Source organism: Lissotriton helveticus, chromosome 2_1 (genome assembly GCF_964261635.1).
Source record: "Lissotriton helveticus chromosome 2_1, aLisHel1.1, whole genome shotgun sequence".
Lineage (NCBI taxonomy): Eukaryota > Metazoa > Chordata > Amphibia > Caudata > Salamandridae > Lissotriton > Lissotriton helveticus.
The window spans coordinates 1,091,434,318-1,091,450,275 of NC_136059.1; the positions used below are offsets into that span (position 1 = coordinate 1,091,434,318).

The following is a 15,958-nucleotide window of genomic DNA, read 5'->3' on the forward strand; positions in this document are numbered from 1 at the left end:
ACCATCTACGAGGCCAGGGGATGCCCAAACAAGTGGACACATGTCTGGGTCTGTGGAACACCTATAGAGGGGAGATCTGTGCACCCCCACGGACCAGAGACATTATCACAGAGGATATTGTTGTTTAACAAGTGGGTTGTCTGATTATTGTCACGTGTATTTTCGACCTGAGTTGCAAATGTACACTGCATGCCGACCTGACCGCAAATTTGCTATGTATTTAACATGCCTTTTCTTTAATAACACTTTTTTTTTTATTTCCTAGGGGCGTATTTAGCCAGCTCTTCTCCCTCTGCTGAAAATTCTGACATATTGAATTTTGGAAGAATAGTGGTTTCTGGATTAGCATTTTGCAACACTTTGGAGGAAGTGGTCAGGCTCTAGGTTGTTACCCTGCACCTCATTGGACAGGAGTGCCCTCCTGCTTGACCCCAGAGAACAATGAATAACTATGTGAGAGGGGCAGTGCCTCTCAGATCTGCTTTTGAAACCTAAGAAAATCAAAAGGGCACATTTATTTATTGCTGAAGAGTCTGATGTGCATCCAGCAGGACTGCACTCTGAAGATTGTGCCTTCTGAAACTACAAACCTGCTTCAAAAGGACTACACAGCAGACTTCTGCAAGTTACAGGTTAACAGAGCTGACCTGGGCCATCACCACAAAGAATACCAAGCCAGGAGTGCTACCAGTGGATTTGTAAGGGTTTTGTCCAAGTGGACAGTGGGACTTGAAGTCTCACACTTTCAAGGACCCTTTTGGAGATTCCAGAACCTTGGACTGTGTTGGACACTTTGGGACCAGCAAGAAGAACAGGAAGGACTGCTAACAGGATCCAGCCTGCTAGAGGGGGCTGCACAAGTCTAGTGAGAGATCCTCTAGAGCAATTGCTAAATGTGAATGTGTCCCTGTCAGAGGCAATGAAATGACCGAAAGTGGCACTGTTGGGTTCTAAGTACTAGAAAGTGACTACTCTTTCAAACGTCATATCTCGCTACAGTGGATCTTTTTCGTTTTGGTGTCATTTAGAAGATAAAAATATTTCCTATTTTTATAAAGTGGTGGTTGGGACTTAGCAGGTGCAGGACAGGTCGTCTTTTGGTGCAATTGTCGAAGTCAGCAGGCTGGCAGGCAGGGTTGGCACCAAGTCAGTTGCTGGATCTTCTGTTTTTGCAGTTGCGACTCTTTACGTCCATCTTCTTTTTTCAGGTTGGCAGGATCTGATTCTCTTGTGCAGTGTGCACCCCTAAACATTGAATTTTGGGGCGTTAGGGGAGAATAGGGTAGTAGCCCATGGGCGACTTATCCTTGGGGTCACTAAGCCCCCTATATGACCACTTCCTCTGGGAGGTGGGCATAACCCTGGCCCAAAATTCTTTAGATTGCCATCACAAAGTGTTATATTCCCAAGTTAGGGACTAAGTAGTGAAGCAGCTTATTTCTTACATTGCCCTATAAAATAACATTTCAGCTGTGAACTTTTGAACACATTTGCATGCACAACGATGTTGGATTCGTTTTCCCGAAACTACTTTATTTACCCATCAGGCTTTCACACTGGGTACAAAAGTCGTCTTATCTTCATCCACGAGGAGGCAACGTTATCTACATATCCATAACATCAATATTCTAACGTGCACATTGCGAGGCCGCCTTTTATTATAAATATTAGGCGTCCCGATAGTTTGGTAGAGAAGGCACTTCTGCTCACGCGAAGGTTCGGGCATGCGGAGAATTCACCAGGCATAGGTCTGACATTCCGTGAGAGGTGTCCAACTCGAGACCAAGACGGGGTCCTTCACTCTCCCGTATGGTAATGGGGTTGGACAGTCCCTTGGGGGGATTCTTGGATCTACACCTACACACACTCTAGGTGGTACACTTAGCGTAGGATCCTCATAATAGGAGTACGCTAGATTACCATTTTGCATATATTCATTGCTTCAGCATCATGGTAGAAATGTATCTACTCTTCACTCTCTTGATGCTGATAATCTTATTTATTTGCTTCTGTCTCCTAAACATTGCAACACATGTATTTTGTACAAGGAAAATGTTGGTTCAATAAGTATATTGGAAACGTCCCACTGTGAGAATAAGTGAGCACGAGTGGCTGAGCGAAAGGTTCTGTACTGTTTCAACTATACTAGAGTGCTCGGGGTTGTCATGTTCAGAGGTTTGGAAGAGTCCATTTGCTCCCTGGTAAGGTTAGGGGGGCGTGTTGTGGCACTGTGAGCTAGCTGGTCCATAGGCCAACATATCCTGCGGGGGAGTCTGGAACCAGTCTTGACACCAAGCCCCTATTTATGTTGCCCAAAAAATGCGCAGGTCCTACGGATTGGTAGGAACTACACAACAAACGATAGCAGCTTCTAAAAAGTCATGTCCACCTCAGATTAGGCCACCTTAGGGGTGGTTCTAGCCTGGGGGTGGGACGCCTACCTGATTAGTTAAGTTTCCCACCAGTCCAGGTGCCCAAGGGCTCTGGACAAAGGGGGTCGGCTTTCTCTCCTGTATGGGGAACTAGACTCGCAGTTCAAAGGTTGTAGTTTCTTTGAGGCTTCCCTGCCTTGGAGTGCCAATGCGCAGCTCATTGTCTGCGAGGGGGTGTAAACACCTGTTCCCGAGCAGGCTTTGTTTCTGACCTCCTGAGACCAAAGACTGTCACCCTTGGGGTTCAGACACTTGTTTCTTGAGGCAGGCTAGCAGCAACCAGTCAGCCAACACACGAGGGACTGATAGGTTTTCGGTGCCCACTGGGTGCATGTATTAATAAATCCAACACTGGAATCGGTGCAGGTTTATTAATACGAGATGTTTGAAATTAAACATCCCTTTTTCAGTTAAGCCATCTTAAAGCTGGGGAACTCATTTTCACCAGTGCCAAGCACATGGGCTGAAATGGCTTTCCTTATCACTTATAATGGAAGCAATTTAACTTACCAGCACAAGGGCATATCTGCTCATGCAGATACGACCTCACATGTAACATAAGGCGCCCTGCCTTAGGGCTGTAAGGCCTGCTGTAGGTCTGACTAGCAAATATTAGGGGGCACGGCACACAGGGATGTGTATCATGTCGTCTTTTCCCTTTTGTCTGCACCAAAACACGCAGTCTACGATGGCAGCCCTGCACAACTTTGGTGAGAGGTCCCCTAGGGTGGCACAATTTGTGCTGCAGCCCTTGGGAACCCTCTTTAGTACCTCAGGCCGGGGATACCATTTACTAGGGACTTACAGAGTTCTAAAGGCATTGACAATTGGAGACACAATTGTACAGTTTAGGGAAAGAGATCAGGCACAATGTCAAAGAAAATGTTTTGGAAGTTTTACTGACAAAAGCAGAGCTTCAGATCTGCATCAAAGGGTCGCAGAAAAAAAGGAATGACATTAGTACACTGGGTAATCGCCTATATATGGCTCCGCACCATGACTTCAAGAGGCAGGGTGAGGTTGTTGGAAAATATTTTCGATGCAGTCTTGCTCCTGAGGGAATTCTAAATGTGAAGACTTTATGGTTAGAGATATTGATCATAACAAAGATTCAGTTTTATCTGAAAACACTGTATCCCTATAGCATTTTAGCACTAGATATTTCTAGTTAAACTCCCAAAAGATGTATGGAGGAGCACTGGTGAGATAAAAACCATAACCTCTTGAAACCTGTGCTTCCTCAAAGGATTCTGAAGATAAGGCTGATCGCAATAAAGTGGGGCCTTTTCCAATGTGTAAGGGCTTGGCTGATGTTTGCGGAAATACTTCCAGGAAGGAGAAAGCCCACACTGTAAGCATTCTTCACAATATTGCTTATTTTATATTGTTACAGGATTATTTTTATAAAAGCTCGAAAATGTTCTTCCTGCTTATCTCATTTATATACAAGAAGTCTGAACTAAAAAGTATGGGTTTGAGACAAATTTCCCCAATTAGCAATATCACTGGTGCTCTACTTGTGAAAAGTGGCACTAAATGCTATCTAATTGAGTGACTTCTACAATGACTGTGGAAGCCTCACTTGTACAAGAGACCAAATGATCAGTAGCTACCCATGTTTGAAAAAGTCAGAGAGAGGCTTCAAAATGAAACATGATCAGTAGCTATAACGGAGGTCAGGGTACAATTTGATGCATGGTTTGCAATGTTGGGTTTCTGCTGAGGGGAGGAGCTTGTGGGAAATAGTGAGAATAATTTTCTTTAGCAGACTCTCTTGCTGTACCTTCTCCTAATGTACTGATCACTTAGAAGTTGAAACAGAGGGAATTTCCAACCCATAATTTGATCAATGGTAAAAGTAAATAAACTGAACAATTGATTTTTCACTAACATATCAAATGGGTGACCTAAGGAAATAAACATATGAAATGGGTGCCCAAATGAAAACCTTGAACCTGGCTCTCTTGATGCTGTTTAGAATAAACATACCACACACAGTATCTAACAAGCATTTACAATGCAATGGTCTCGGCAGCATTAAAGGTAGAGCTATTGGCATTGCGCATGATTTATTTTTTTAAATCATAAATAAATGGCATTTACAATGCCAATAGTTATATCTTTCGCAAATGTGACACCTATAGCATTTGTAATGCAATATGTGTTGTATATACGTGACTTAGATATATGGATATTACAAATAACAATGGCTTTTATTTTTTTAAATAACTAATACTTGAATAAAAGTGTCAGGCTTGAACTTGTCCTTTAGTGACGTAGGATAACCAATCTACCAATGCCCAATGCAACTGCCAATCATCTTACATGTCTTGTTAGTGCACATAAAAATGAAACATCATGTAGCAGCGCCATGCAGGCAGGGGGCGTATGAAGGGCAACTTTCAAACAGACCCCCACCAAAAGCCAGTATTCGTCAAGTTTTGTGCCGTCCCACAGATGTGCACCGTATTACTGTTGTGTTCCGCGCCTCTCCAATGCCTGAAATCATGACAAAGTTTAGCCCTGCATAGTTTCTCTGGCGACCAGTGCCAGCGGCGGACAGTCTTCAAAAAGCTATATTTTAGCAAGCTTTACTGAACCCTTTGACGTAATCTGCTAGTCTGGTTTCCCACCCTCCTTCACGCAGTGTTTCCCCCCCATGTGAACGGTGTGTAGGTTGGGCTGGGGAAAACACAGTGATTAATCAGGGCGCTTCAGATGTACCGAGGACAGACAGAACTTTCACTTCACTCTGCCTGGTTTTTGTCAGTTTATCTTTCAAACCATAAGGACACTCCATACTGTTCTTCTAGGCCCTATCATTTTTTTTTTATATCTAACTTGATAATTAATTTAAGGAGGACAGGTTTGCAGGATGTGGGAGATTGCACCTCTCCACAGAACTGCAAATAGTTTCCCTGGTGTCAGTTATTGAATCTTTTGGCTTTGTTCTTCGTATAATAAATTCAATAATTCCTGCTACTCGTCGAAAAGCGCTTCAACACCTCGTCAGGAGTTGTAGGCGCTATATAAATACAGTTACAATATTTTTGTGCCTGCAAAACCACTCACAAATGACGCTCTGTGCGTTTTGCGACGGCTGCTTTTATTATTTTTTCTATTTTGTGTCTGTACACCTGGTTGGGCCTAACTCTTCCTTTACCCCATGTCAGATGATGTTTCTATCTCTCAAGTTCCCCGGTCCCACCCGAATACAACATTAAGCTGAACCAAAACAACACATTTTTTAAATAGGAAAACACATATAAAGAAAGCTTTTTTTTTTTGCAAGCTACAAAGGCAAGCATTTGGTAACGACATCCCCTGTCCGAGCGGCCTTCTGTCAAATGATCAGAGGTCGATGTGGCTGCAGAAACTAGATTTAACATATTTGTGCTTTAAATTAATTTGTGCTTTAAGTTAAACCCAGGCTGATGGCTGAGAGACAAAATGCGCGTTTTAAAAGCATAATAAAGGCAATTTATATACACTTACCCGGCATCCAGCAGTCAACGGGTGCAAGGAATTCAGAACACATCCCTGGCAGGTCTGTAAGGCGCGCCCCTACAGACACGTCTGAGAGTCTGCCTGCCTGTGCGCACACATGTGTGCCTGCGTCTTGTTTATTTTTGCCACACAGGGCAGCGGAGACGGCGAATGTGCATCTTTTATGAGTTGAGCAGGTCTGAATATGTGTAGGTATTCGCCGTCCCTACCAGTAAAGGCTGTAAAAATGTGGCGTATAATACGTGCATAAAAAAGATGCCTGCATTTACATGAGGAGACGGGATTGTGTTCGGCAGGCTGCCTGCTCCCTCCGCTCAGGCTGGCAGATGCTTTGCAATTCATAGCGCTGGTAATTTGCCGTTAGGGGCAAAACGTGGAGAGAGAAACAATCAGAGAATTGGGGGGAGGGGGGAGAAATTTGGGCAAGCGCTCGGCTAATAGACTCTGAAAGGAGAAATAAAAAAAAACGAAAGATATGTAGTTTGCAGGACTGTGGCTTCTGATTCAAATTGGTGCATTATTAGGAATGTGGGCATGAGGCTGCCTGGCCACCGAGGCCCCCCGCCTCAGCGCCCACCATGCTCCTGGTCACACCGGCAGAGTAATTTATGCCAGTTGTGTTTTTTTTCGGGCGGGGTGGAGAAAGTGCCAGGTCCGAAGGTACTGGGCATTGTTGGGCAGAGAAAAAAACAGGGAGAGGGCTCCTTAGTTCCAGTCTGAATTTTTTTTTTAAACGCACAAGTCAATAACATCCCCGCATAATAAGGCGCTGCCGTCCCTTCTAAATAGGACAGTGCCCCTCAATGCGATTCATTTTGTTACCACAGTGGGTCTCGCTACACGAGTGGGGTTGTTTTTGTTTAACGAGTGGGGTTGTTTTTGTTTAAAAATGGTGTTACTTCTGGTCTAGTGTGATGCACAATTTGAGGCACAGAACGTGCTTGGAATTACTGGGGAAGGGGCAATACGTGTATTAGCTGTGTCATGATATGACGGGATGTTAACACAAGAACAAAACAGAGCTGTCCAGCAACAGGAAGGAGGGGGCCAGTCAGGGAAGCTGTTATCAGCGCCGCACGCCTCTCTGCAGACTCCCCCTGCATTCCAGCGAGGCGCGCGAAGCGATCCGGTCTACAATGCAATGCTGTGCAGACAAGACCTGGCCGCGCGCACAACGTTATCCTATGGGAAAATGCTGCGCGCGGCCATGTCTTGTCTCACTTCGGTGTTCTCAGACTGCTGAGACGCCGACAATAGTTCTCTGGCGAGAACGCGCTTTCAGCGCGTTACTAGCCGAGCCCTAAAAAGGAGACCTCTGGTTTTAGGTAATATAAGGAATATGCTACTTACCAGTATGCATCTGTTCTTGGCATAGAGGGCTGCAGAGTGGTACATTTATGAATAGATCGCCATCTGGTGTTGGGCTCGGATGATTGCACTTGTTTTTCTTCTGGAGAAGTCTTTGTCGTCATCGATGACTCCTCCTCTGGGTGTTAGTGCGCATGGGCATCGGCTCCATCCTTAGATTGTTTTGCCATAGTAGGGTTAGATGGAGTAGTGTAGTAGAATACATAAAGATATGCCCATGTAAGTGTATCTAAATAAGATAATGTTGGGACAGTCACAGGTTTCCGGGGAGGCAGGGAGGGCATGTACCACTCTGCAGCCCTCTATGCCAAGAACAGATGCATACTGGTAAGTAGCATATTCCGTTCGAGGCATATGGGATGCAGATGGTACATTTATGAATAGATTATACAGCAGTTACCTCCCTAGCGGTGGTCACCCGTGTCTGTCGCAACCGTTTGAAATAGAGTTTTTAATACAGCTTGGCCCACTCTGGCTTGTTGTGTAGCCTGCACATCAACACAGTAGTGCTTTGTAAAGGTATGTGGTGTAGACCAAGTTGCTGCTCTACATATGTCATCTAGGGGAATGTTTCCTAAGAATTCCATAGATGCTCCTAGCTTACGTGTAGAATTAGCTCTAGGAGGAACAGTTAATGTTCTCTTTGCTTTTATGTAACATATTTGTATACATCTTACAAACCATCTAGCGATGCCTGCTTTAGAGATAGGATTGCCCTTATGTGTTGGGGAAAATGCCACAAATAGTTGTTTAGTTTTCCTGAAATTTTGTGTCCTTTCTATGTAATACAAAATGGCCCTTTTGACATCTAGTGTATGTAGGGCCCTTTCTGCTACCGTCTGTGGCTTTGGGAAAAAGACTGGTAGTTCCACCGGTTGATTGATGTGAAATGCTGAAATTACTTTAGGCAAGAACTTTGGGTTTGTTCTAACAACCACTTTATTCTGATGTAATTGTAGGAATGGTTCTTGTATTGTCAGTGTCTGAAATTCACTTACTCTCCTGAGTGAGGTAATGGCTATAAGAAAGGCCACCTTCCATGTAGGGAATTGTATTTCACACCTATGCATAGGTTCGAAAGGTGGTCCCATTAGTCTGGTGAGTACTACGTTGAGGTTCCAGACCGGTGAAGGTGGTAATCTTGGTGGAATGACTCTTTTAAGGCCTTCCATGAAGGCTTTTATCGCTGGCACTCTAAACAGGGATATGTGCTGCCTGTTTTGTAGGTACGCTGCTATAGCTGCTAGATGTACTCTGATAGATATATACGCGAGATTACATTGCTGTAAGTGTAGCAAGTAGCAAATAATCTCCTTTGTTGATACGTCCACAGGGTTGATATTATTAGTGGTACAGTATATAGCAAACCTCTTCCACTTAGCTGCGTAGCATGCTGTGGTGGTGGGACGTCGCGCTTGCTTAATTATCTCCATGCAATTTGGGGGTAGATCTAAGTACCCAAATTCTAGGATTTCAGGAGCCAGATCGCTAGGTTCAGTTGTGTGGGATCTGGGTGCATTATTTCTCCATGGTTCTGTGTAAGGTGCATGGGTAGAATTCTTAGCTTTTGGTGTGGCACTTGTGAGAGTTGCAAGAGCGTGGTGAACCAAGGTTGTCGTGCCCACGTGGGTGCTACTAGCATCATGGTCATTGAGTGTTGTTGCAGCTTTCTGACCACTAATGGGATTAGTGGGAGAGGGGGAAAAGCGTATGAAATTTTGTTGGACCAATTTATCCATAACGCATTGCCCTGCGACAGGCGGTGTGGGTACCTGGACGCGAAGCTTTGGCATTTTGCGTTCTGATGAGTGGCAAAGAGGTCTATCTCTGGTTGTCCCCATCTTTGGAAGAATGGTTGCAGTATTTGTTGGTGCAGTTCCCATTCGTGTATTTGTTCCGACTGTTTGCTTAAGATGTCTGCTATCTGGTTTTGAACTCCTGGTAGGTGTTCTGCTAAGAGATAGATGTTTTGAGGAATGGCCCATCTCCAAATTTCCTGCGCTAGTCTGGATAGTTGGAGAGAGTGCGTCCCCCCCTGTTTTTGAATATAATACATTGCTGTCATGTTGTCTGTTCTGATCAGGACTGCTTTGTTGGTAACATGCATTTGAAAGGCTTTTAATGCTAGAAACACTGCTAGTAGTTCTAGATGATTGATGTGCAGCCTTCTTTCCAGCACACTCCATCTTCCTTGTACTGTATATTTCTCCATATGCGCTCCCCATCCCGTGAGCGATGCGTCCGCTGTTATTGTCACCTGTGGAATTGGTTCTAGGAACGACCGCCCCGTGGCAATGTTTGTTGTGTTCCACCACTTCAGAGAGCGGTGTGTGCGGTCGTCTACCAACACCAGATCTGTAATCTGTCCTTGAGCCTGATTCCACTGTGTCGCTAAACATTCTTGTAGCGGACGCATTTGTAGTTTGGCATATGGTATTAGCAGTATGCAGGATGACATCATCCCTAATAGCTGCATGAACACTCTTGCTGTTAGTGAGTGTTGTGGCTGAAATCTTTGAATGATTGTAAGCATTGTCTGGATCCTGACTGGATTGGGGTATACTTTGGCTTTTTCTGTGTCTATAGTAGCCCCTAAATATTGTTGAACCTTGCTTGGTTGCAGGTGTGACTTTGTGTAGTTCACAGTGAACCCTAGTTGGTGCAGCATGTGAATTGTCTTCTGTGTGTTCTGAAGACATTCTTCTTGTGACTTGGCCTTTATTAGCCAGTCGTCCAAGTATGGGAAGACATGTATTTGTTGTCTTCTTAGGTGGGCTGCAACCACTGCTAGGCATTTTGTGAACACCCTTGGTGCCGTCGTAACACCAAACGGAAGGACTTTGAACTGATAATGTTGTCCTTCTACCAGAAACCTTAGATATTTCCTGTGGGCTTTGTGAATAGGGATATGAAAGTAAGCGTCTTTTAGATCCAGTGTAGAAAGAAAGTCCCCTTTCTTCAGTAAAGGAAGTACTTGTTGGAGCGTGACCATGTGGAAATGTTCCGAATTTATGTATGCGTTGAGAGGTCTTAGGTCTAGTATTGGCCTTAGAGACCCGTCCTTTTTGGGAATTAGGAAGTATAGGGAGTATACTCCTGTTCCTTGTTGTTGCTTTGGAACCTTCTCTATGGCATGCTTTTGTAGCAGAGATAGTACTTCTTGTTTTAAGAGTTTAAAGTGATCTTGTTTCATTGGACGCTGTTTGGGGGGGGATGTTTGGTGGGGTAGATGTGAGTTCCAGGCAATAACCATGTTGGATAATTTGTCTCACCCACCTGTCTGATGTGATGTTTTCCCAGACAGGTAGGAACTGTGATAGGCGTCCCCCGACCGGTGTTATATGGTCTGGGGGGAGCTGTATGAAGTCACTGCTTTGGGGTTGGAGAGTTGCGGTTGTTGTTTTTTCCGCGACCTCTACCCTTGTTGTTGTTACCTCTGTAACTACCTCTAGAATTACCTCTGGGTGATGTAGGTGTAAAAGAGGTTTGTTGCTGGCTTGTACCTGTATTTTTGGATCCTCCTCTATAGGTGGACCTACGAAAGGAACCTCTTTGGGTCGGCTGTTGCAATGCTCCCATTGATTTAGCCGTTTCCGTATCCTTTTTCATCTTTTCTAAGGCCTCATCTGTCCCTGTGCCGAAAAGTGTTTTCTCATCAAAAGGTTGGTTCAGTAATGAAGTTTGCACCTCTTGTTTGAACCCTGAAACCCTGAGCCATGCATGTCTCCTTAACATGATGCTTGTGTTTATGGATCTTGCTGCAGTGTCTGCCGCGTCTAGGGCGCACTTGATTGAAGTGTTAGTAATTAACTTCCCTTCCTGTATGAGTTGATCTGCCCTCTTTTGATGTTCTTTAGGGAGATGTGTGATGAGTTTTTCTAACTCATCATAATGCGCTCTGTCATACCTTGCAAGTAGTGCTTGTGTATTAGCTATGCGCCAGCTGTTTGCCGCTTGAGATGCTACTCTCTTGCCAGAGGCATCTATTAGCTTAGACTCTTTGTCTGGAGGTGGAGCTTCCCCTGTAGATAAAGAGTTTGCTCTCTTACGAGCGTTTGTGACCACTAGTGAGTCTAGAGGAATTTGTCCTTTGATGAATATTGGGTCTTTTGGAGCTGCCCTATATTTCTTATCAATTCTTGGGTTCAGTACCCTAGCCCTCACCGGGTCTTTGAATATCTCTGATGTGTGATTAAGAAGGCCCTTAAGCATTGGTAGTGTTCCTGATGTTCTTTGTGCAGCAGGTAGTGTTTCTAATAGGAAATCCTCTATTTGAGGTTCTGCATGTAGGTGTACCTTGTGGTATTTTGCTGCTCTATTAATGAGTTGAGCGAAACCAGTATTATCATCAGGAGGTGAAGGTTTTGACGGATACAATTCAGGGTCGTTATCGTTATCTGACCCTACATTGTACTGTTCCCATGGGTCTGCCTCCTCTGGGATTGTGTCTTCATCATCCCCAGGATGTTCTCCCTCCCCTGTGTCACTTTCTACGTCTGCTGTAGGTGTAGATGGTCGTGTGGGAGGAATAGTTGGCCTATTGTGAGGAGTAGGAGAAGAGGGTGTGTCTCTAGGTTGTGGGGAAGGGGAGGAGTTGTATTTGTCCCCATTGTTCTCTTCTTCGGAGGAGTTTTGTCGTCCGATTGTTCATTTTTCCTCTTTTTAGGTAGTTCTGTGACTACCTTGCCAGTTTGTGGATCAATAAACAGAGTCTTTTGTTTAGGATCGGTTTTATATTCCTGTGTCGGTACCGTAGTTTTCGGGTCCGACAGGTGTTTTTTCTTCTGACTGTCCATTTGTATTTTCGGCACCGAGATTTTATTCGGATCCGATGTCTTCGGTGTCGAGGGTGTCTTCGGTGTCGAGGTTGTTTTCGACGTCGAAGCGTGTTTCGGTGCTGACATGGACTGTTTCGACTTCGAGCTTTCCTTGATATGGAGCTTCGGTGTCGATGTCGAGGTGGGTCGTTTATCGGAACCACCATGCTGGGACACCGAGTGTTTCGGTTTCGGTTTCGTTGCCGGGCCCGAAGCTAATCGTCGATTTTGAGGAAAATGCTGCACAGGCCTCACAGTCCCTGGATTCGTGTTCAGGGGACAAACAGAGGTTGCACACCTCGTGTAGGTCCTTGTGTGGGAACTTAGCACCACACGTTGGACATTTTTTGAATGGAGTCCTTTCCATGGACTCCGGGCTGGACTACGTCTAGCTGGTCTTCTCGTAGTCGTCGTTCTTCGAAACGCGTCGAGATGGAAGTGTAGTCGCGTTCGATAACAATACCGTCGAATTGGAAAGGGTTACGCGCCGAATATAACTTTCTTTATCGAAGTCGATCCGGAGCGCTTCGATCCTCATCCGAACCCGATGGCGGAAAAAAACAATCTAAGGATGGAGCCGATGCCCATGCGCACTAACACCCAGAGGAGGAGTCATCGATGACGACAAAGACTGCTCCAGAAGAAAAACAAGTGCAATCATCCGAGCCCAACACCAGATGGCGATCTATTCATAAATGTACCATCTGCAGCCCATATGCCTAGAACATTACTTTTTCTGTAATGCACTTCTCTGTCTAATGAATGAAATAAAATGGAATGGAAAATAAGGAATACACTTAAACAACTATTTTCTGCACCAATGCAGATGTGGAATGAGGAGACTAAAGACGGAAACAGATCAGTCTTCAGACTGAATCCTTGGACTTCCGATGACAACTGACTTGACATGAGCAGCGTGCTCTCTCACAACACCCGAAATGAAGAACAGAGTAGGAAGAACAATGTTAGTGGCACTGGGAGTGGAAAAGGAGTGCAATAGAGATTACATGGCTTGTGATAAGAGATTTGCCTTAACATATTATCTCTGACTGAATTTAATTCCAGGAGCCCAACACAGTTACATGGGATAAGAGTCTATTGAAAGAACTGCTTTCTGAGGCTATATAACGGCCTTCTAAAGTTTAAAGCTGTGCAAAGCTGTTAAATGTTACCTATTCACATTTACTCAGGTAGGAAACAGTGGCTTGTTATTCTGGAAGCACACTAGCTCAAAGTGCATTAAAGTATTGGTGAAAATATATTAATGGCTTCATATACCTGCAAAGCTTCATCCTGATCAACATTTGTGTCTTGGTTCTCCTGACCATGCCACATACCAGTTGAATTAGATGGTAAGTAGTCGGGTAGCTGTAAACAATGATGTAATGAAAATAAGAAAAATAGATTAGGAAAACAATGAATCCAAATCATTATGTCACATCTTAAACTACCCACCCACCAAAGGCTACAATGAGCAAGTTATTTACTGTCAGTAGCACTCCTTCTGATGGATATGCTAAACACAGATTCTTCACCATTAGAAGATCCCTGGCACCAGACCCGACCAGAACATTTCTACTGGTCGTGAATCATTTGTGCAAACAGGTAGCACCATGTGGGGACCCTGCATCTCATACCACCTCAGAAATGACAGAGTGGGGCCACATATATGCAACCCCCCCATGAGCTAATTATAGTTTTGCCTCCTGCGCTCTACTTGCCTTCTGGTGAAAGAGGGTACATTACTCACATAAATTCATGTCAGGGCTGGAGTTCAAACATCCAAGACAGCTGTGGTACGGCTTGAATCCTGCTGTCTTCACTTAAGACATCTTCGCAAGCCCACTGTTGGAACGTTTGCTGGAGTCATCAGAGAACCAACAAAGTTGGGAAAGAAGCACCACTTTGAGCGGAGCCAGAACAGAGAAATAGGCGTCAGCGTGTATTGGTGGTGCTTATATGCTACATCACTCCATCATTTCTGAAGCAGTATGATACCACAGCAGAGCCAAAAGATGCCAACAATCAATGTGCAAGAGGGATTGCTGGAAGGATTTTCCGCATACTGTCTGATGCTGGGGATATTCTAAAGTTCTGGAATCTGAAGTTAGAAGTATCCATCAGAAATGTAAATCAGGATGGTTTGATAAAACCAGAACTTTTAGACCCTAATTATGTGCAGTCCAGTTAACTAAGTTATGTGCAGTAAGGAATATGCTACTTACCAGTATGCATCTGTTCTTGGCATAGAGGGCTGCAGAGTGGTACATTTATGAATAGATCGCCATCTGGTGTTGGGCTCGGATGATTGCACTTGTTTTTCTTCTGGAGAAGTCTTTGTCGTCATAGATGACTCCTCCTCTTGGTGTTAGTGCGCATGGGCATCGGCTCCATCCTTAGATTGTTTTGCCATAGTAGGGTTAGATGGAGTAGTGTAGTATAATACATAAAGATATGCCCATGTAAATGTATCTAAATAAGATAATGTTGGGACAGACACAGGTTTCCGGGGAGGCAGGGAGGGCATGTACCACTCTGCAGCCCTCTATGCCAAGAACAGATGCATACTGGTAAGTAGCATATTCCGTTCGAGGCATATGGGCTGCAGATGGTACATTTATGAATAGATTGTACAGCAGTTACCTCCCTAGCGGTGGTCACCAGTGTCTGTCGCAACTGTTTGAAATAGAGTTTTTAATACAGCTTGGCCCACTCTGGCTTGTTGTGTAGCCTGTACATCAACACAGTAGTGCTTTGTGAATGTATGTGGTGTAGACCAAGTTGCTGCTCTACATATGTCATCTAGGGGAATGTTCCCTAAGAATGCCATAGATGCTCCTAGCTTTCGTGTAGAATGAGCTCTAGGAGGAACAGTTAATGTTCTCTTTGATTTAATGTAACATATCTGTATACATCTTACAATCCATCTAGCGATGCCTGCTTTAGAGATAGGATTGCCCTTATGTGTTGGGGAAAATGCTACAAATAGTTGTTTAGTTTTCCTGAAGTTTTGTGTCCTTTCTATGTAGTACAAAATGGCTCTTTTGACATCTAGTGTATGTAGAGCCCTTTCTGCTACCGTCTGTGGCTTTGGAAAAGAGACTGGTAGCTCCACTGGCTGGTTGATGTGAAATGCTGAAATTACTTTAGGCAAGAACTTTGGGTTTGTTCTAAGAACCACTTTATTCTGGTGTAACTGTAGGAATGGTTCTTGTATTGTCAATGCCTGTAATTCACTTACTCTCCTGAGTGAGGTAATGGCTATAAGGAACGCCACCTTCCATGTAAGGAATTGTATCTCGCACCTAGGCATAGGTTCGAAAGGTGGTCCCATTAGTCTGGTGAGTACTACATTGAGGTTCCAGACCGGGGAAGGTGGTAATCTTGGTGGAATGACTCTTTTAAGGCCTTCCATGAAGGCTTTTATCGCTGGCACTCTGAACAGTGATATATGCTGCCTGTTTTGTAGGTACGCTGCTATAGCTGCTAAATGTACTCTGATAGATGTGTACGCGAGATTACATTGCTGTAAGTTTAGTAAGTAGCAAATAATCTCCCTTGTTGATACGTCCAGAGGGTTGATATTATTAGTAGTACAGTGTATAGCAAACCTCTTCCACTTAGCTGCATAGCATGCTCTGGTGGTGGGACGTCTCGCTTGTTTAATTATCTCCATGCAATTTGGGGGTAGATCTAAGTACCCAAATTCTAGGATTTCAGGAGCCAGATCGCTAGGTTCAGTTGTGTGGGATCTGGGTGCATTATTTCTCCATGGTTCTGTGTAAGGTGCATGGGTAGAATTCTTAGCTTTTGATGTGGCACTTGTGAGAGTTG

The 15,958-nt window shown here is 44.4% G+C and overlaps 1 protein-coding gene across 7 annotated transcripts in view; it reads right to left on the reverse strand.

Moving 5' to 3' along the window:
• Positions 1-15,958, reverse strand: part of MPDZ (multiple PDZ domain crumbs cell polarity complex component) — an 832,961-nt gene that overhangs the window by 588,202 nt on the left and 228,801 nt on the right. For all 7 annotated transcript variants that reach the window (XM_078675896.1, XM_078675898.1, XM_078675897.1 and 4 more), the window contains exon 16: positions 13,403-13,492. In XM_078675896.1, coding sequence (XP_078532022.1) covers positions 13,403-13,492 — 90 coding nt within the window. The remainder of the gene's footprint in view (positions 1-13,402; positions 13,493-15,958) is intronic.